This window comes from Anomalospiza imberbis, chromosome Z (assembly GCF_031753505.1).
Source record: "Anomalospiza imberbis isolate Cuckoo-Finch-1a 21T00152 chromosome Z, ASM3175350v1, whole genome shotgun sequence".
Classification (NCBI taxonomy): domain Eukaryota; kingdom Metazoa; phylum Chordata; class Aves; order Passeriformes; family Viduidae; genus Anomalospiza; species Anomalospiza imberbis.
Genome location: NC_089721.1, coordinates 29,730,433 through 29,753,401, shown reverse-complemented (window position 1 = coordinate 29,753,401; position 22,969 = coordinate 29,730,433). Strand labels below are relative to the sequence as shown.

The window sequence follows — 22,969 nt, the reverse complement described above, 5'->3', positions numbered from 1 at the left end:
CATCAGGATACCCATCTGCTGTTGCAGCAAACATTAGATTGACAATATATTTTTCAAGTGTTCAAAGAAAATCTGCTTATTTTCTAATTCAGTTTGAAAAAAGGGGGAGGAGGGGGCAACATTATACCCTTAAGCTCTAAAAAATAATTAAAAGATTCCAGGTAGATCTCTGGAATATTTATTATGTGCATAGCTACAAAGCAGGTTACATTAGGAAATAAATTACGTAAGCCTTTCTGCAAGCAAAGGAAACAAACAAATCCTTAGAGTCCAGTCCCTACTACCAAAAAACAAAAAACAAACAAACAAACAAAAACCAAACAAGACATCTTACATGAACTGTTAGTTCACACACCAGCAGTGACTTTTTGAGTAACAGAGTTAAATCTATTTTACCTTTTTTCAGCCAAATAAATAAACCATGGAAGGACTCCCAGCAAAGTCATAACATCACTTAGGTTGTGGGGTCTTCCTCATTGGAGATATTTCAAAGTCATGTGACATACTCCCAGGCAATTGGCTCTACATGTCCCTGTGACCTCCAAAGATTCCTTCCAACCTTAATCATCCTACATTTCTGTGAAATCCACAGTAGATACCTAACTTGTGCCTTTCTACAATTGTGACATTTTTCGTCTCTAAACAGTAAGTCTGTATTTTTGAAAAGTCTGTATTTTTGAAGAGAAAATATAGAATTGCTGTAAAAATAACTCCAGATATTTTAAGTTCCAGGATGCACACCTACCTCAAAAAAAAAAAACTGAGCATCTTGAAAAGCCAAAGCATTATTTGTCAGAGAGGGCTAACACAGTGCCAACACATGGCTGCTATAAATCTCTTATGTGCAGTTTCATTCCAAGAGACAGACATGCCAAGAGTACTCCACCCTGAAGTAGCCTCTGGGTAGCTCATGGACTGACAGAACAACACTGCTTTTCTCAGTCCTTCCAGCCGCCTCTCATGCAGCGCTCAGGCTACACTCCAAAACTTCAGTTTGAAACCCTTTTAGTTCTGGGGCATCCACATACACCTCCACTGAAACACTACTGCAAGATACTCCTTGTTTTGAGCTTTATTACGCTGACTACAATTCCTTTTCCAATGCTGGAGGAGATACAGATGTATGCACATATGGCTTACAGAATGTACCTTAAAAAGACATCTGATAGGAATAACCAACTTCAAAAAGAACAATGAATTTAAACTAAATATTTTGTAGATTTCCACTCTCCACATCATTATATAAACAGATTTTTTCTTCTCAGACCACAGAAGTAAAGACTATGTTAATGATAAATGAAATATGAAATGTGTATTGTCAGGCATGGAATGACACAGATTAAATAGAATGGATACAAGATAAAATAATAAAAGGGAAATGCTTGTTACAATAAAAATCTCCCTTTTCAATCACCCTTTATTTTCAAAGGTGGAAAAAAAATAAAAATACAATCTGTCTCATTTGGTTTACAGCCACCCAAAATTCTGAAAGCAACCGGAAAACATCCTGCTTTTATTAACATATCACTTGAATCTGTACCTCTTGCTTTCAACTTCTTTTCCATATAGGAATTTTTAATCTAAAATTACTAACTTCATTTGCTTGTTGATTCACAGATTCTCGCAACACTTTTCCCTACTGTTGTTCTGCAATTGAGATGAGGGAAAAAATAATCAAGTGGGAAAAACTGATTGATACCAGAAGCAAACTTTGATATGTATTATTATTCTCATTTATGCCACTCTCTTGAGCCTCATCTAAGAGAGAAGCAAAGGTAAGTAGTCAATCCAGCCTCCTTTTGTAAAGTTTAGATTCTAGTCTTGGGCTTGCTATCTGAATATCCACTGTGAGACAAATAAATGGCTGCATAAGAAGTTTACAGAAGCAGTGGCCAGGAAAATGCAGTTACATTGAACAACTCTATCACTTCCTTGCGTGACTGTGGAAGAATATTACCCCTAATAACCCCCACTGCAATATACTTGATTTTAGAAACAAAGATTATGTGAAAGTGTTAACACATGTATTTTTAAACAGTGCTGCATATTTTAAGGAATGGATAAGGACTTCTATTGATCAAGTTCTGCTTTGGGCTTTTAAGCTCTAGGTCAAGGGAAACATAAACATTTTAAATATATCCCACATCCAGCCCCCAAGAGATACAGTCGCTATGTCTGGGCACCTGGCAAATGACTGAAATGAACCCCAAAGGCTTTAATGGATGTACAAAAATGTATCAAGATAAACCCAGACAGCCCAATGAAAAACACCTGCCTGTGTGCCAGTCAATGAGGAATTCATGACTTACAGTATTAGCATATGCATCCTTGTGCTATTCAGAAATTCTTCAAAAAGAATAAAAGGTTGAGATTAGTTGCTAGGAAGTCTGACAGTTCTAACATTAAAAACACAGCATTAAAATGTTTTATTCCAAAAGATCAGGCTGCAAAGAACAAAAATATCCCATTTGTTCCTGCTATATAAGCTTTGCTTTTCTGCAGTAAATTACATCTCTGTTTACATAATGTCTCTCCAGCTCAGTTTCATCATTATCCATCATAGTATATCTATTTATCAGCCTTTAAACAAGCAAATGAGTGTGTTTGTATAAGGAAGCCAAAGTGCAACTAATGACAGTCATTTTTCAATTTATGGAAGGTTTTAGGCCATGTGATAGTTTCCAGACCTCCAAGCTACCCCTGACAGAAAATTCTAAGAAGATAGTTGCCATCTGAATTTAAGCACCTTTGGAACATGAGTAACGTAATTTTCAGCCATGATGCATACTTTCAATTTCTTCCTTACGCCTGTGCTGCCTAATTCACTGGCTTTTGGATTTTTTACCAGCTGAAGATATAACTTCTGATGCCAAAAATAAGATACAAAGTTACCAAAAATGTTGCTGCCTTTCATGGGGTCATGCTAAGATTTTCTGCAGTGAAAATGCAGAGTTAGAAACACTGCTTTAGCCAGCCACATTTTAATATATTGGATATATTAACATTAACATCTGATTGCAGACTCAGTTAAAAAAAAAAAAAAAAAGCCTTGTCACTGTAAATTTCAACCTCTTTCCTTACAGTGAAAGATGTGGTAGAGGAATTTGTTTGTAAATGTGATTTCAGACCAGCTTCTGTCTTGCCATGGTCCAATATTCATATAAAAATTGCTCACAAGACTGATTTCTTGGTCAAATGTTCTTCACATATCTTCTCCCTTTCAGGCAATTCTTAAATGTTTGCAAGTAGCACCTAACATTCGAATTATTTCATTATGTATCTGGGCACTTACAGTGTAGTATCACATCTCTCCTCTCTTCTCTCTTTCTTCAACAAAATGTCTCAAAGAGAATGCCTCTCTTGGTAAAGAGCCACATTCACAAAGATACATTTTTCTCATTTTCAATTTGTCTGCATTCCTGTTTGCTGTCATGACTATGGACTCAGTAACAACTGAGATTGGAAAAAAAAATTAAAAAGACAATCCTTTTCATGTCCCTCAGTGTAAGTTTAAAAAGCCTTTGCTTTTACACGATATCTATGCCTTCATTCTTCTTTTGCAAGTCCCTTCTTTGAAAGTCTCTGTGCAAGACACTTACCTGCCCTAAAATAAACTAAGAAGAGGACAGCTGCCATTCAGGAACATGACTCCATCATCATTCCACTTCAACACCAACACCTCTAAAATTCTTGCAGCTGTCTACAGTTTTCTGTTGCATATTTTTGTATTTGATCCCTCTTCTCATAGAGTAACCACAATCCCATTACGCAATTTTGCACCTTGCTGTTCTCACCTCTGTACTTTCTACAATATCTATTTCTTAGTATAGAAGTTTCATATTAATTCCTAGAGACTTTCTCAGCTCTGTATCTTTTGAATTTCTGTGCACACTGGAAGTATTTTACATTAACTACATAGCTGCAAAGTAGTAACAATATTTAAGATGGGATGGCAGATTATTTTTAATGTGGAGAAGCACTGATTCTCTGCAAGTTATCCATTCAGTATTGGGAAGATATTTCTGTAAATTGATAAAATCATATGAATTAATGAATTGCAAAATGTTAAAGGATTAAAGGTTTTAAAACTAAGCTGTGTTTTGTTTTATAACAGCATGGACCATTCACTAGTGCAGACAGCCTAAGTGGTAAGTAACTTGGCTCTTCCACTGACACCTGGTAGACTTCTGTACCAGTATCATGGTGTTCCCAGCACAACTGGGAACAGTCTGTCCCAGCCTGGCCATGAATCCAGCTTTCATTGGGGCTGTACCAACAGCCTGCAAATGCTCTAAAACATGGGAAAAAAATCTGCAAGAACAATTTCCCCCAGGAAGGCAACACCAGTTCTACATCAACCAAACTTTCATAATGTAAATAATAGTGTATAAGTAATCATGGATTACAGCATTAAAATGCCTCACTCCTAATGCAAGTTGTGAGGCAAAGTTCGTGAATGAATGCTTTCTCTGGTTTGACAAATTGTCTCAAGAGAAAAAAAAAGTTTAGTTTAAAACACACAAGATTATACTGCTCTTTTTCATTTACTCAGAATAGGATACCCTAAATTTCCATCTCACTAAAGTTTCTTTTCACATGACTTCTTCCTTGTATTGGTAAGCTCCCACAAAATTTACTATAACAGTACTCTAATATTAGAATGAGCACAATTTAGTGGACAAACCCATTATTTTTCTAACAGACAAATAATTCTTCATCACCAAATCAATGCTGCCAGTGAGAAAGATAATGAGGGGTTTGACTTGAAGCACTTTACTTACTTTGAAAGTATTTCTTAGGATGGCTGAATAATTCCAATTGGAAAGGATTTTGCTAGTCCCAGCCCCTGCTCAGAGCAGGCTCAGTTGTGGAGTCAGATCTGGCTATTCCAGGCTTATACTGTCAGGATTTCAAAAGCTCTAGACCACCATCATGGGAAAAAAAAAGAAGGTTTCTTGCTTGTTTTTATTTTTACTCTGCACAAAATGTTTTGAAGTTGATTTTATTTTCCAAAATTCCTCACGAAGCCACATAAGCCCTATGGTCTAAAGGCTGTCCAAACAGCCCTAGTGAAAGCTGAGTTCATGGCCTGACTGCCCAGGCTGGGACTGTGGTTCAGTTCTGCACTGGTAACAGCCGTACTGGCCACTGATGTGAATCATAAGCGATACCATTTGGAAGCTATGCCTTGGATAAATGGGGAAGTGAGTGCTCAGGAAGCAAAGACAAGGTGGGAATTTTTACAACACAGTGTCTTTTCCAGATTCAATTTTAATGTGAACTCTTTGAGAATCAATGAACAATGTGAAGTGGATAGGGTGTTGCAATTCCTATATCTTAGCCTCCTTCAAAATTACTTCCCTACGTAGATACAAATTTGGTTCTGCTACCATTCTGAAAGCATGCTTTAGGATTCCTTTTGTAGGAAAAGGAAACTTGGGAGAGAACAGGATATTAAATATGAAGGGTAACCAATAGGCATCACTGTGTGTTATAAGACGAAATCTGACAAAGCTACCAAAATTCATCTTTAATTAAGAATATCCTTAACCAAGATTTTCCTTTTCAATGACCTTTCAGTAGTTTTCTCATCTTTACTCACAATATGGAGACTGAACTAACAAAGTGGTTAATGCTGGAGCTTGCAAAATATTGTTAAAATGCTTAGTCAAGAAATTCAACAAGTGATTGGAATCTTTTAGAAGTGGCAAAAAGTTTCCTCTTTACAATATCTCTAAAACATAATAAACCCATCTGTGCTACAATTGCATCTACTTTGTTGACAGTGCTTACTGGTTTAATCTTCACAATTTTCAATGCAATAGTACCTGACAATACCACCCAAACCCAAGAATATTTTCTTTGCTCTTACCATTGCAAAACCTTTCAATAAATTTGAAGCCTTTTTTGTTTGGACACTTGCATATTTTACTCATTCTAAGACTTCAGAAGATTCAATGACTATATTATGTTTTTCTTCAAAGAAAATTTTCTTCTTAAAATTCTTTGCATTGAATTTTATGTTTTCTGCTTCCCATAGGAAAAAACCCACTTCAGTTGTTTCTGAGACAAGGCTGGTCATATTCAGGAAAAAAGCAACAAGATTTTTATCAAGTCACAGTGCACAGTTACATCCATTCTCCCATCCTGCTTTCATAATTATTGACACAGTATGTTAAAAAACATAGCAACAAATTGGTGAAAAATATATCTCAAGCATTTTTTTTTAAAAATTGTCATTTAGAGAGACAACACAGTTACACACTAAATATTAAGTGCAACAATTCCCAAAACTGCAGTGTAAGAGGTAATGGACTTCTATGCACTATAGAGGCTGAAGGCTCTTAAAATTGATAGCAGAGTTTTTAACTGATAACTGATTACAGAGTTTTAAATGAAAGCAAAAAAGAAACAGATGTGACTTCAGCATTTCAATGAGAGCACTGTGATAGTGCATAAGAATGCTTCTCACCTGCTGCAGTACATGTCTCTCTCTCAATGTCATTAATCTTCTGTGGAGCTCTACTAGTTCATCAAGATATGCCTAGAAACAAATTCCCCCCCATAAACAACTTGTTAATTAAATTGTAACAATGTAATTCATAAACTTCAGCTGTCTTAAAAACCAGTAGAGATACAAATCTTATTTTGAATCTTGGAATCATATAATATCCTGAGCTGGAAGACACCCAGAAGGATCACTGAGTCCAGCTCCTGGCTCTTCACAGGACAGTGCCAAGGGTCACAGCCTGTGCCTAACAGCATTGTCCATTCTCTGAGCTTCTTGAACTCTGTCAGGCTGGTGCAGCGACCAGTTTGCTGGGAAGCCCATTCCGGGGCCTAGCCACCCTCTGGGTGAAGAACCTTTTTCTAATATCCAACCTCTCCTGACTCAGTTTCAGACCATTCCCTTGGATTGTGTCACTGGTCATCATGGAGAAGAGATCAGTGTTGCCCCTCCTCTTCCTCCCAGGAGGTCTTCCCTCAGTCAACAATTTCTCCCCCTGCAGTCTCCTGTTCTCCAGGTTGAACAGACCAAGTGACCTAGGTGGCTCCTCATAAACCTTCCCCTACAGGCCTTTCCCTATCTTTGCAGGCCCCCTTTGGATGCTCTCCAATAGCTTTAAATCCTTCTTAGAGTACAGCACAGAGGACTTGAGGTAAGAACAAACTCTTCTTTGAGGTTTATTTTTTTATTAATAATCTGGCATTCTCTAGCTTAATGTAACACAAATACAAATTTTGGTGGTTTTTTTACATACTTCATGCTGACAGAAATCTTCATAAGTGATCATTTGCTGATAATCTTTGTATCTCAACTGTGCCAGAAAGCATCCTAAGACTGGGGATGCCAAAACAGCATCTTCAGAAAACATATCCCATCTTCCTACATAAGAACTAAACCCAAAGACTCAAAATTAAATCAATCTTTTTCTCTAGAGGTATGTAATTTCTTTTGTGTCAACAGGGAAAGAAAGACTAAGCAAGATTAATCCAAAGGTAAATTCTAGCATGTCTTCCCTGGGATGTCAAACATGTCCCACCTCTCCACCTTATTATTAACTTTCTCCTTCAGAAATGGTTCCTGAGCCATCAAAAACTTTTTTTCTTTTTTTTTTTTTTTTTTTGCTTGTAAGCAGAAAGAGATATGGCACTCAACCTAAGCAACCAAAATGCAAACCAAAATATTAGAGCACAAAAAATCCAGGTACTGCAGATAAAAACCTAAACATTAAAAATTTAGATGCTGCAGCTTCCATCCTTTGCCTAATATTTTCACAAAATTGACACTAATACCAGCAAAATACAAGCTTTTAGAGAAACTTGTCCATAGTGGGCAACTGTGCTATGTTCACTTAAGGCAGGATTGAGAGCTCTTGCCCACAACCATTAGACAGATTTAAATTAAACTATCTCAGTGTTAAATGGTGACAGTTGCTTCATGTCATTTTAGTTAACATGCTAAATCACACTGCCACTTCCTAATGCACAGCCTTCAGAATGGATTCTGGAAAATAGATTTTCTTTTTTCCCCTGATTGATTTGCAGGTTAGGAATACATCTGTGAATTCTCATCTACATCTCATTTCTCTGTGAAGCACAGTACAAACTCATGGTGGACAGTAGATAAGATAAATAGATGGAAGATTCCCAACTGGTGAAATTTGCCAAATCACCTGATTGAAAAGAAGGAAAAAATTCAAAATATGAGAGAAGATAAGAGAATTACAGAAAGAAAACAGAAAATTATCTGCACATAAAGGAATCCAAAGCAAAGATATACTAAGACTTTAATTCTGTAACAAAGTTTGGCATTTGGTAAGCATATTAGTATCATATTCTGGAGTAGTTTATTGCTACCTCGTTGTTATTTACCTTATCACAATCCCCATTCTTCATTTGTTTATCTGTTTTGTTTTGCTTTATTGGACTTTTCACTTCTAAGATCTGGAAAAGAAAGAAAATACTGTAAAAATTAAATGCATCACTGGATACAACTACATATGGAAAAATTCTGCTATTAATAAAACAAAAACTGAGCTTTTCATTCTTTAATCCATGTAACTTACTCATACTTTTCAGAACAAAAAGTAACTTACAGCAGAAAATGCTGAGGTACTGGAATGAGGTGATAATGATATTATTAATCCTTAATTTGGCAGATACCAAATGATGCTGAGGGTGTCTCCAGTACCTTTGAAACGTCACATTATCACTGTACTTTTCCTGTTCTTTTTTCCCCCTCAATACTACCTCTTTTCTTTGACAAGAGAGGTTTTCAAACAGTCCTTGAAATGACCATATGAGTTATAACTGAAAAACAAATTGATGGACAGTAATTTCTTTTGCACTTATACGGTACCCTTCCTTCAATGCCACTCATACCCATTTATTATCACTCATACAAGCCAAGATTGCTTCATCTGATACTGAAACAGACTCAAGAAGAGAACATCAGCAAGCAGCAGGACACCATGCTTGATTTGAAACATTTACAACTAAAGGCAGAAATATTTGGGGGGAAATGAACTGTTGATTGTTCTTTCCATTTTTTCAACAGACATCACTTTTTGGAAGTTAAAAGAAAAATCACCATGTCATTACTAACCTAGAATATAACCAGTTCTTCTGAAAAACATCGAAGAAAACTAAGTAATCACAGATAATGGGATATTATGTTTCACATTTCATTTTAAGTGAGACTAACATCACTAGCATGATTAACTCCAAAACCATACCCAATGGTCACAGGATAAACACAGTAACACACAACACAGCCACAACACAGGATAAAACTCAGTAATTAAAACAAGGAAATAAAGTGTGTAAGAATAAGTCCTCTAGAAGCCTTACTGACATTTTCCTCCAAGTCCTCTCTCGTTTCTTCTTCCCTTGGTACAAATGATTAAATTGCATATGTCTTCCCTAGGCTGGCCAGCATCTTATGAATACCGCTGGCAGACAACTATTTCCCCATCTAGCAAAAGTGACTGCAGATCTGAGTTAACCTTACTTGATTTAATTAACCAAGAGTGACCAATGTTCAGATTCAAAACATACATTTTTGAAGAATAATTCTAGCACTTCTGTTCAACACCCTCTAGGGTTACTGCTGTGTAGACCAGTAGCAAAGTTTTGTCTTGAAAAAACCCCCACCAAACCCTACAAAAAACAGACCTTTTAATTCAGTACCTTTTAGATGCATTTATTGTTTTCACAAGAAGAAAATTATTGGTTTCAAATAGAACCTTGTCAAGAATAGAGTATATTTGAAAAAAGCAGCTTCCTTACAATGCTCTTGATATGCAGTTTATATTTAACATCTTAAGCATTTCATAGATGAGATACAGCACTAATCATGTCTGAAGAAGCTAATACAAATACAAACTGTCTTAGCTCTTCAGTTCTATAAAGGAACTTAGTTAACACAAACCTGATTTCATCAGTAAATGGTATCATCCTGGCAAGCAGCACTAAGGTACCAAGAAGAGATTTCAAATGTGGCTACAGTCTCATAATGCTTCCCGAAATTTCCAATTTGCAGCTTGATTATAAAATTTAGCTCATTTAAAGAAATGGAAGAAAGTATGTGAAGGTATTTTAGCTAACATACAGCTATTGTTTGGAGTGTCTAAATATGGAGGTAGAGCTTCTACTACATCACCAACAGGCAAAGGAGCACAAAAGATGTGACTAAGTGGGCTGCTGATATTGAGACTTACAATTACTTAACAATTGCATTGGCTCTTTAGAAATCAGTCTTCATTAAACAACAAGCCATAGACAGATTTTTTTTTCCTTGTGCTTATGTGGTCAGTAAATGCAACATTCTTCACCCCTACAGACAGCTTTTTGACCTCAAGGCTACCTCTTAAAAACTTTTAACTTTTGTATAGACAACTTAAAAGAGCCTACAGTGGTAGAAAATAAGAATATTTTCTGGACATGAAATTACCTTCTCTCTGTACACAAAGTACTTCCTAGTTCGTGGGGTTTTTTTCCCCATATTGTATTTGAACTTAGCTAACATGAATAATAATATTTGGGCTTTGTACTATAGCTTGTGTTGGAAATCTTAACAAAAAACAAAGGCAAGTAAATAGTATCTACCAGATAATTGAAGCAATTACAGAGAAGAGATATAGAAAAGACCCATCCATGAAACTCACCCTCTAAACCACGAACTTGCGTTAGAGCATGTAGACACTATTTTATCTATATCACAACTGTAAGTAGCCGGTATGTGTCCTAACTTTACATATGATGCAATTAACACTGGGAATGAATCATGCCTCCTTAAAATAACTGAAAAATGGTGTATTTTATTTTGTAAAGAATGTGAGTTTTTATACTTAATTTTATATTTGAAGAGTCTTTCTTACTGCAGGGGAGGTACCGTCCAAAAGCTAATTCTCATTTGTCTGTGGAGTATTTTGCAACTCTAGGTAATTTACTTTCTTTTCTTTGAAAAACTGAACTACCCTATACTGCTACCTCCAAAATAACCATGTTAGCTCTTACAAATCTGGAACAATACTCTGATGAAAAGCAGAAACTACTGTGGCTTCTAATGCAGTAAAAAAAACCTGTATTTTTCTAGATGAACACTGGTGGGGGAGAGGAGAAGAGATGCATCAATAAACCCTCGAGTTTGATGTTAACTCTGTCTACTACTAATACAAAGCCAAACTGCATTTTTTTTACCTGGCTGTTGCTCGTTTTCAGTACAGGTGGTGCTGGATCATGACGCAGAGATGAGGAAGCTGAGCTGCTATCACTATCACTGCCATCACTCAGACTAACCCTGCAGAAAAAAGAGCCACAGCATTACATCTGCAGACAAAGGGCTGTCAAGTGGGGTGAGCCAACCTTGGACTTTGAGGTAGGGACTTACAATGACCAATCCCTTGCTAAGCAGGCTATTGTTAATCAAGGTCACATGGAAGAGAGGCATCTGAGCAGGGCTGCATTCTGGAAAAAAACTCTTTGCAGCACAAAGGAGGTTGCCTGTCTGCACTTGGCTGAGACAAAGTGCCCAGTTAACAGGAGCTAACTTTACAGAAATGGTTAAACATCTAGAAAATTGAACTGCTTCTCCCTATCTCAGTTCACAGCTACGTCAAAGAAGGATACTGGTCTTTAGGGATACTTTTCTGTTCTTCTAAAAGCTTTCCAAACAGCTGTACTTCTCACCTGAATACGTGTTTCACTGAAAAGTTCCTTGTTTATTGTCAAAAGTTACACAGTTTTTCTGATTAAAATTTTAAAACTTAGCATTTCTGAAGAGGTCACATAAAAAAGCCCATCTCCTCGTAGTCAGTTTCACCCTTCATTTACTTATGAACAACAGGGAATGTTTTTTTTTGTTGGAAAAAAACCCATTAGTTACTTGGAACAAAATGAAGTAGAAAAACAATAGCCTTAAAGTTCCATCAAAAAACTGAAACTAAATCTCCACACTTGGAGACAAGCTGAGTTTGAAACAATCCTTTACACTAATCACTGATAACAACAAGTTATCAAACACCTAGTCATCTTGGTCTTTTTCTCCTTGATTCCAGCTGCTAAAGTACACCAGGGAAGCAGCAGCATTCATTACAGTTTTCCTGTTATCTTCCCATTAAAGCAGTAGCTGACACTAGCACTCAGGTGCTGTGCACTAATAGGAAAATCCTCTGAATTAGAACCTAATATGTAGAGTGTTTGTGAGATGCTGTTTCAGATCTTCCATAACCTTTAACACCATTTGGATGGAGCTTCAAACTGGCTGAACTCCATATGAATTTTGGAATGCCTTCTGAATGTTGCAACAAGGATGCAGAAGCTTCTTTTAAAAAACAAAAATTTAAAATGTTTATTTGACAGATGCTTGCTTTACCCTCTGATGCACTTTTATGCATTATTTACTGCATGCAGCACAGAATTTACTTGAAATTCAAATTTCATTTATTTGGATTCAATTTAACAGCTTAATCTAAAACCAGTAAGCAAAGAGGTCTTGTGACTATGTATAGAATAGCTTATTCAACAGTTGAAGGACAATTTTCTCTAATTTATGCCAGGGAGTAATTATAACTCCTCGTCTTGAGTCAAAATTGCATTAAATTGAGTAGAGTCAAACAAATGAGGATCATCGTAACTGTATTGATTAGTACAGGAAGAGTTTGTATCAGAAACAGCTAGTTCTGTTAGTGTTTAGAAGGGGCTCTTTTATGTGCACATGCTTTAGAAAGAGTGAATTTTCTGCCCATTTGCTACTCAGCACTCTGAGAACATCAGAACTCACCTTTTTACTAAGAAGCACTACATGTCTTGGTCAGCAGGCCACTTGCAATCACAAGACACTCACCTGCGACTCCTGCCTCCTCCTCGTGTGTTTATAGGTTGTTCCAACTCAGAATCATTGTCCTTCTCATCTGCTTCATCTGATTCATCTTCATTATCATCTGAATGCAGATCTTTCATTATAGTCCTCAATGGACCTGAAACAACAGAGACAATAAAACACAATGAAGTTTACTTCCCAGAGTTTTGGGCAATTTACCCAGCTTTTAAAGCTATCTTACCACATAGTGTTGAGAGAGGAGAGTCTTAAAAATTAAACAAACCAAATAATGCACTGGGGAATTATACTGCAGGGACATGTCCATGTATTCATGAGTCTTTACTCACAAGAGTAACTCAGTCAGCTTCAACAGACTTACTCTTGACAATGAAGTGACTCACATGTTCAAGTGTTAGAACAATTTGCACCCTGGACCATAGCTGAAGTAAATAAAATACTGTAATGACAGGAGAAATTGACATGAAATGTATGCTTGCTAAAAGCATGCTTCTTTTGTATTGCTGGGGTTTAGTATTTTTTGCTTTGTCATTACATGTGAGTAAAGATCTACAGGGACATATTGATCAGTATTAGTTAATCCATGTATGAGAGGTTTGTTCTAACAAATCACTCTGACTACATTGTACTGTACAAGGCAGTGATTTTGTCTTCTTGGTTTTTATGCATTTTACCTTCACCTGTTCCCATTATTTCAGGGTCAATTTCAAGTGGAGTAGTACTTCACCCATGTTGATAAGTATGAAGTGCATCAATACCACCCAACACCGTGTTATCACTCTTCCTGTATTAGCAAGAAGGTACGAAGCTTAACTTGCTCACAAAACTGCATTAAACTCAGTTTGGGTTTTGATTTTCACTCTTTTTGCTCTAAGAGACAGTTACAGAAAGAAGAATATGTTCAATAGAGCTGAGAAGTATAACACTATAGGTACTTGAAATAAGAATGGGCAAAAGCAGATTAGAAGAGGGAAGAAAGTAAAATGTCCTGGTGACGTAGGACATTTAACTATGAAGTACAACCCATCTAAGACATGAAGCAGTAGTTGAAAGCACCAGTGATGGCTGTAAGAACAGCAATTACTATTATGGTTGTAATTCCTTCAGCCAAAGAAACACAGTACTAACATGAATACATTGAGCCTGAGATGAAGCTTTCTGCTCTCTATTTGCTAATGGGAAAACTGAGTCAAGGAGTGTTCTCCCTGGTCACTGCCAGCAGAGAAGTGAGACATCTGTCAGTCAGTGCCATACTCATAACAGGGTTATGAGTATGACACTGCTCCCTTCATGGGAGGGAACAGTTATATTGACTGTTCCAGACATAGCAAAGTTCAGGCCATAGGCATTTTGACTAGTTTTGTGCAAGTGACTTCAAAGCTGTTGTTTGGAATGATTTATCACTAAGGCTGCCCTAGAACTTTTGTAAATAGGCACAGTTTGGACAGTTCAGAGAAATGAGCTTTTCCTCTGCTTTCACACCCTAGGAAAGAAAACCAGATGGTCCTCATGGGCAAATTCCTGGTTGACCAGAGATTTGTATAGGTGAAAGTATGGAAGTGCTTCTTGTCCATGTACCCACAGCTGATACGTAGAAGCAGCTGAGTTGTTCTCCATTTTCCATCCCTGTTTGAATCTCAGAAAGACAATGCTCAGTTGCAAATGACAACTTGTAGTCTGACTGAATAACTTACTATCTGACTCCTGAGGGAGGGAAATGGCTTTTATAGGAGCAGTAATAAAAAGAAACTTGGACTCCTCAGATACATCCATCACTGATAGCACCGTAAGCATTGAACAACTTGTCATTCAAACAAGTTCTCACTTAGGGTAGAAGCATGTCTGGGAGTCTAAAAAGAACATTGCTAGCTAACTTTTCAGCAGACTTTTCTACCAATCAGCAAACCATTAATTTTTAATTCTTTTTTTTCCTAGCATGGATAGCAATTTTCTGCTCCTTGCACACTTACTCTAAAATTCCATAACAACCTTTTCAAGGGTTTGCGAAGTTGTTACCTCCTAAGATATTAGAATAGTTAAGGAGAAATGGAAAATTGGGAGTTGCCCATAAGCAAGTTTTCTTGGTAAGGAAACAAATATCAAAGTAAGGCCCAAGGACAGAAGAACTTGAGGAACCTCAGGTTAGCCCAGTGTTTATGCAAAAAGAGGTGAAAAAAGTTCACGCTGTGTTTTTTTTGACACCTGAGTGAGCACTGGAGTCTACATGCAATCAAAAAAGACCAACAGTCCTGGCAAGTCACTTCCAGGTAAGGGGAAAAGCTTCTGACCACAACATACATCGCGAACATGCCGCGGTATGCCTGGTGCTCCATACCTTTGATATACAAATGCATGGCCTGGGCAATTAACACACTTAGTTAATTGGGGTTTCTGGAACTCCCAGAAAGAAGCAGAAACCACTATTTACTGCTGCAAAAAAAGAGAAGATGTATATACCATCTGCACTTCAGAGCTGTTCACATTGGAAGACAACTCTCCCATCTATTCTAGACAAGAACTGAAAGACAATCTGTGATACATCTTTTATATGATCCAGAAAAGATGGATGGGACCAGTCTGCTCAGAAGAAACTACTAAGTCAACAAATTTTTTCCCAGCAAAGATAACAGATGCAGAAGTGGGTATCTAAGTCTTTTTGCTTGTAATGGACAGTTCACACCACTAAGGTTTTTGTGAGAACAAAAATGGGGGTTCAGCAGGAAGAGTATCTGTTTATCGCTGGGTAAATATCAGCTGCCTGAAGCCAGTCATTACCACAGTTCACTTCAGCTCTTGTTTTCTTTCACATGGAATAACACTGCCAGAAAACATGAGAAAATCAGTACCAGTTACCTACAGAAAGGCACTAGGACAGATATGCATCACATAATCATGCACAAATCTATTTAAAGTCAGTGTGCCTGAGGCACTAATGTATTGTCATAACCTTAAATCAAGTCTACCATTGTGGAATATAAATGGCTAAAACACACAATTTTGTTTAGTCAAAGGCTGCTTTTTTAATGCTCCTTATCCAAAGAATAAAACAAAAACTCATTAAGAATGTATCAGTTGTACAATCTTATAAACCAGGGAAAGAAACCAACCAGGAACTAAATAGTTTAATAGATCATGGAGAATTAATATCAACTTATTTACAGAAAACAAGCCTTGGCAAAGCGTCCAGGAAAAAAAAATGCATTCTTTACTGAGTTTCAAGTAAACTGAAATTATTAGCCAGAAAACCAAAATGCAAACTTTAATTCTAACCATCATCCTTCCCTGCCATGAATTTGGAGTACATATTGTATCCTCTTAAAACCTCCCAATAGTATGGGACACTCAGAGCGTTTGAAAGGGTCTAGATAAACACATCTGTGGGTTTCTTTGGCTGCCCATGGGAAACCACACTCTTCCAGGCCTTCAGATGGAGCCAGGTGCCATGCTACCCAACTCTGCAGAAGGACAACTCAGAAACATAAGCTCTTTTGGCTTTATCCTCTGTTAAGTGACTGGCATGTATTTAGTCCTTCAAAACAACCAAGATTCACATTCCTTTTCTCAGATTCCCAGTTTCTTTCTCTCCTTTTTTTGCCCTTACAGCCACATCTGAAAACAACCTGCAGAGAAGTCTTTAAATCAAAACTGTGCCCAGTTCAGGCAGTGACACACAGAAGAAAAGGATCATGAGATGCCATGAGTACTGTTTTTATTGCCCCCTTCATTTCACACATTCCTTTCAATTTCTTTTCCTTTACTGGTACCTTGTTGTCTGTTGTTTTGAGATGGTGTAAAACTGGAACTGGAGCTGGAGCTGGAACTGGCAGGACTGTGCTGTTCAGACTTAAAAAAAAAAAAGAAAATAAATAACATTTTAAGAGACTTTTTTTTTTTGCTTAGAAAAACTCTTATGGTTAGTTACTGCCTAAAGCATTCTGTCAAGAAAAAAAGAACTGTGGGGCCAAATAATACTCAAAGACCTTAACTTCAGGCATCATACTGGAGATGCAACTTTTTTCAAATTAGCAATGACACTGTGAAATTGAAAAACAAAAGACCTGAGCAGACCACACTAAATGCCAGAAAAACTCTTGACAGTTTTCTTTCATCTCCCTTAGAAAATAAGTCTTAATATAGGGATTCAAACTTTTATGTGTTACTTAAATTCTGCTAGCAGTTTTCATATGTATCAAAATTCCGCAGATTGCAAATGTGATTCAACCAGAAGGCATGCTTGGTTACAAAGAGAAATTATCTAGAATTTACCAATTACAAAAGATAACTGAATTTTTAAACAGGATTATTAAAATCAGTGTGTATTATTTAACAAACAGTTCTACACATTTTTTCCTACTATTGTTTAAAATATGTAAACTTCCATTTAATTTAATGAGGAAGTCCTATTACTTCATTAAAAAATTCTGTACTATTTTAGTCTTCAGTACTGAAGAGTCTTGCTTCCTGCTGCCAGGCTGCATATCTCTGTATACTTTTTGGCTGATTCCTAGACTCAATGATACATCCTTGCACACTCATCTCTGTATATGAGACAAAGTATGAATCTGGTATGCAGGCAGAGGGGATGCTAACAGAGAACACAAAACAAGAAGTGGCCATACAGAAGGAAGAGTGAAAATCAGATTAGGAAATAGTGGTCTAGTATTGAAAATTAAACCTGCTTCCACTTTAAATTTTACCCAACTGTGTTATCATGATGTGTTATCCAGGCTAACCAACATTTTCTAACTCTCCTTGCCTCATGATTAAGACAGAGCAAAACTGTTCTCAAAAACGACAGCAGAAATATCTGGTCTGTAAAACTCAGTTTTCATGCACACAGGCTACCTAAGCCTAACAGTTGCTTTTTATCCATAAATCAATCTATTGTTGCCCTTCATAATAGAGCAGGCATATTTACTGCCTTTTGTTGCCTTTTCCCAGGATGAGAGATGCCTATTTGGGCAACAGAATGCTTGAGAACAATACCATTAACATCTGCTCTTAAATCAACACCAGCTCCAGTTCTCACAAACACACTGTCAAAATACAAACTCTGTACCTGACTGTGTGGGTATATGCCACTTATATACAACTGAATCAATCCTGTGCAACAAAACCCTACCCAATCAACAACACAACCCACTTCAGAGTACCAGGAGAGATTCTTATACACTACACAGCATCACATCTTTTTGAAACACACTGCAGCATTACTTGATACTGCTCTGAAAATTAAGCATTTGTGAAAAAAAAATTTCCTTCCTGAGTTTCTGTAAAACCTTACAAGATTTTTAGCTGTAAAAAAATCATGATAATATGAAACAGACTGCAGTGATGAAGAACAAGTGTCCACGCAAACTTTAAAGACATCAGCAAACTAAGCTCAGTTGTCTAGCTGCAGGCTACTCTTCAACATCTGGTTTATCCGTAAATTTCTGCTTCTTGCAGCAAAATTACTAGCTGAGAACTGTTTTCCAACTGCAGTTTTCCATTAACTGTATTTTTTCTTAATTAATTTCAACATAAACTTCAACTTACCTGAAGTCCATTCCCTCAAGAATAAAATTAGCAAACACTAAGAGACAGTCATATTTGGCTTTCAAGTGCAAAAAGTCTAAAAAGAAAAAAAATCAAATAGGCACAGACACTATTTAAATATTACAATAATATAATATTATCACTACTTTCTTTTCTAACCAGCTTGCTTGAAATGAAAAAAGGGAGAAAGGCCTAATCTCATTGTCATTATAAGGCATGAAAACACCAGTGAAATTGCTCCGTGCCAAAATTTTCTCCCAGCATTAACTAATTGGGTCAATATCACAAGAACAAATGAATATAGATACATACAAAGTTGTATATTTTCCTGGTAAAAATTTTGTGCTGCTTTAGCAAGATCATTTCGAGAACTCAAACAACAAAAACTCCTTATGAAACACATTGAATCACCCAGCTTTATTTAAAAAAGGTTCTTAATAACTTTTGAAACTATTTACTTAATTTCCTTAAACATACCTATTTGAAAATTTATTCCAAGGACTATAGATTAGCATAAATATTAAAACTGTTAAGTATGGGAAATGAAACCTTCATTTTTTGACTGAGAAATCTGGGAGAGAACTCACGCAGAGGAAACAGTTGCTTTTAACCCAAGAATGAATGTTATTAACAGAAAAGATTTTCCTTTTCAGAAGGAACTAAAAAGATGCCTTCCATACATTAATATGGACTAATGCCAACAGCACCCATGCTTCTAGTTAACAGTGTCTTTTATCACTTAAGCAATGCTTTTTGACAGTTTTACAGATTCTTAACCCATGGACTTAGGTATTTATGGCTTTACGCACTTGGGCTTTCTGCTCTTATTCACTGGTTCCTAATCACAAAATATTTCTTTTTTAATAGGTCTGAAATTAACTAAAGCCTATCTTTCAACAATAAAACTTTAAGACAGAATCAGTGAAGAGCTTCTCTCATATGGCCTTTTCCTGTTTTACCAGTTTTCTCTTTCTACAGACAAGCTAATGAGAGTTTGGGCCTGAACTGTTCATTAGTGCAATGACCCCATATGATTTATTGCATTCTTAGACAGTCTTCTTTGTTTTAGTGCTCTCACAGTGATGCACAGTAGACAGTGGCTTCTTTATTAGGCCTGATTGAGGAATTCTGTGCTTTGAAACTGTTCAGCAAAAAAAGGAAATTTTTTTTGGCCCAAGTTTTCTGTGAAAAGGTACCTTTTTTACCAATGATTTTTCTAAATCACGTGGCTTCTTCCATTTCCAAATTATTGTCTGTTTTTATAAGAAGCTCATTCTTGAGCTGCAAACAACTTTCAGGCAAACCCACCTCTTTATAGCAAAGGATATAACTGCCGCCATGCTCACCCTGAAATGGAGCTGTTTCTGTAATATTTTATGGTTCTCTCAATTTGTACAACTTCTTGGGACTGTCTGGTCCAGGGCCAGGAGCTAGACTTAGATGATCTTTGTGGGTCCCTTCCAACTTAGGATATGATTCTATGACTCTAAAAATAAGCCACATCATTTCAAGATCTTTATTGATTCTTACATTAAGAAATAGAAGATATCTGTATGTGGCTGGCAATGGAACCATTCTTGAAGGAAGCTTACAAATTGTTTCTTGAAGTAAACATTAAGTGGTGTAGCAATATTTCATCAGTCTACATATTTCTTATTTTTATGCATGATATTGTAGAGACAAATGTTTCCCAGTGCTATACATATTGAAAAGTCTGTACACTTGAAACTACTTATACAGCTGAGCATTGCTTCCACATCCATTTGTGCAACTACAGAATTTCAGGGAGGAGGAACATGCTCCTGCAGGACAAGCCTTTTTCTCTAACAGACTCCTGTACTTAGAACATTTACTGCCACTTAAATGCCCTGTCAGTGACCTCAGCTTTCAGTAGAATAATTCAACCTATCCGTAGCTCACACAAAAGGTTCCCATTGAACATCAGTAAACAGGTTTCCACTGCAAGGTAACCAGTCATAGGCACAGGCTGCCCAGGATGATTTTGGCATCTCCCTCCCTAACAGATATTGAAAAAACCATCTAGACAGGATCCTGGCCACCCAGCCCAAAAAGGCCCTGGCTGAACAGGGCAGGTAGACCAGATGACATTCAGAGGTACCCTCTAACCTCAAGGAGTCTGATTCTTTGAATTTGAAAACACAGCCTTCATTTAAAAAGTAGCATCAAGAAAAGACCTTAATCAAATCTTTGCAACTGTTTCCTCTGAACAACTGCGCCGAATCAAGTAGGATTTGCATTTCCTTACAGACTGTCCTACTGAAACATGTTATTTAATTTTGAAAGAAAATCCTTTTCCTTCTGCATTTATGAATAGATTTTATTTTACCTTTATAAGTCAAAAGTAAATTTGAGACAATACTAACATAAAAACTCAAATAGTTGAGATTTCGAGAAGATTCATGAACAGGAGACTGAGCAAAAAATGTGGATAAAAATTCTTTTGCAGATCATTGTACAATAAAATTGAAAGATGAAGCACTAGTGATGATTGTTCTGTAACCTGTAGGGTATTTTTCCTGAAAATACCTTAGTGGAAAAGAGTGGCAAGACACATAGTAAAGCATGCAAAAAAGTACAGGAGGGAAGATAAAGGCTTGCCTTGTAGAGCAGCTGAATACTACACTTTCCATGGATTTCAGGATAACGAGTGAACTAAGGATAAAATAAATTAAAATTGTGTATGGTCACATGAGTATGAACATGGTCCTTAAACACAAGATGCAAACTGATGGAAGTTCTCATCAGATAAGCCTTACCAAGCAGGCTAAAGACTGTCCTGAATACGTAGGTAATGCTGGCAAAGACAGGGTTATACAAAGGCTTTTCAAATCTGGTACTAAACACTGTGCCAGACCACAAAAAAATGTGTGAAAAGACATCAATATTTGTGAAGAATTGAGAAAGTATGAGCAGTGCAACATGAGAAATTTAACAGGTCTGTATTCCATATGAAGTCTGAATTATGTGGGGAAAAAAATGAGGCCAAACAATATAATATATACTTGTTTGGAAAACATTGCTCATTTTATAAGCCCAGTGGCACAAAAGCCCTGTGATGAGAGGATGGCAACTCTCCCTCTACACTCCTTTAACTGTGGAAAGGCCAAATGAAGCTGACAACCAATAATGAGATATTGATTTTCTGAGAGTTTGACTTAACATTTTAAACTTTCCCTTTGAGAATTTCCACATATTCTATACACAGAGCTGTCCTATGCCAATAAAGGAAATATGTTTTGGAAAGAAAGTAACTTCAATTTTAGTACTAAATACAAACCAGACAATTCAGTCTCGGTATTAAAACTAAGGTGAAAGCTTCATTCAACTATTTCACAGAATTTTTTCACAGAATTTCTAGGTTGGAAGATCATCGAGTCCAACCCATGTTCTGACACCTCAACTAGATCATGGCACCAAGTGCCACATCCAGTCTTTTTTTAAACACATCCAGGGATGGTGACTCCACCACCTCCCTGGACAGATGATTCCAGTATTTGACCACTCTTTCTGTGAAAAACTTCTTCCTTAAGTCTAGCCTGTATCTCCCTTGGTGCAGCTTGAGACTGTGTCCTCTTGTTCTATCTGTTGTTGCCTGGAGAAAGTGACCGACCCCCAGCTCACCACAGCCACCCTTCAGGAAGTTGAAGAGAGCAGTAAGGTCACCTCTGAGTCTCCTTTTCTCCAGGCTAAACAATCCCAGCTTCCTCAGTCGTTCCTCATACGACTTGTGTTCCAAGCCCCTCACCAGCCTCGTTGCTCTTCTTTGGACACGCTCAAGCATCTCAACGTCCCTCCTAAACTGAGGGGCCCAGAACTGGACACAGTACTCAAGGTGTGGCCTCACCAGTACCGAGTACAGGGGAAGAATGACCTCCCTGCTCCTGCTGGCCACACTATTCCTGATACTGGCCAGGATGCCATTGGCTTTCTTGGCCACCTGGGCACACTGGTGGCTCATGTTCAGCTGACTGTCAACCAGCACCCCCAGGTCCCTTTCCACCTGAGCACTGTCCAGCCACACCGTCCCCAGCCCATAATGTTGCAGGGGGTTATTGTGGCCAAAGTGCAGGACACGGCACTTGGACTTATTGAACTACATCCCATTAGACTCTGCCCATCCATCCAACCGTTCCAAGTCCCTCTGCAAAGCCCTCCGTCCCTCTAACAGATCGACACACGCTCCCAGCTTAGTGTCATCTGCAAATTTACTAATGAAAGACTCTAAACCCTATCCATATCATCAATAAAAACATTAAACAGAACTGGCCCTAGCACAGACCCCTGAGGGACACCACTGGTGACTGGCCTCCAGCTGGATGCAGCACCATTCACGGCCACTCTCTGGGCCTGGCCATCCAGCCAGTTCCTAACCCAGCACAGAGTGCTCCTGTCCAAGCCACAGGCTGCCAGCTTATCTAGGAGTATGCTGTGGGAGACAGAGTCAAAGGCCTTGCTGAAATCCAAATAAACAACATCTACAGCCTTCCCTGCATCTACTAGGCAGGTTACCTGGTCATAAAAGGTGACCAGGTTGGTTAAACATGACCTACCCCTCCTAAACCCATG

General features: G+C 37.5%; 1 protein-coding gene across 6 annotated transcripts in view; it reads right to left on the bottom strand.

Moving 5' to 3' along the window:
• MLLT3 (MLLT3 super elongation complex subunit) overlaps positions 1–22,969 on the bottom strand; it is a 120,450-nt gene that overhangs the window by 3,784 nt on the left and 93,697 nt on the right. For 5 of the 6 annotated variants that reach the window (XM_068176795.1, XM_068176797.1, XM_068176798.1 and 2 more), the window contains 5 exons: positions 16,609–16,687; positions 12,851–12,983; positions 11,206–11,305; positions 8,377–8,448; positions 6,473–6,544 (listed from right to left, as the gene is read on the bottom strand). In XM_068176795.1, the coding sequence (XP_068032896.1) occupies positions 6,473–6,544; positions 8,377–8,448; positions 11,206–11,305; positions 12,851–12,983; positions 16,609–16,687 (456 nt within the window). Of the gene's footprint in view, positions 1–4,781; positions 4,900–6,472; positions 6,545–8,376; positions 8,449–11,205; positions 11,306–12,850; positions 12,984–16,608; positions 16,688–22,969 lie in introns of all 6 variants that reach the window. The other variant, XR_010994554.1, reaches the window with a different exon arrangement.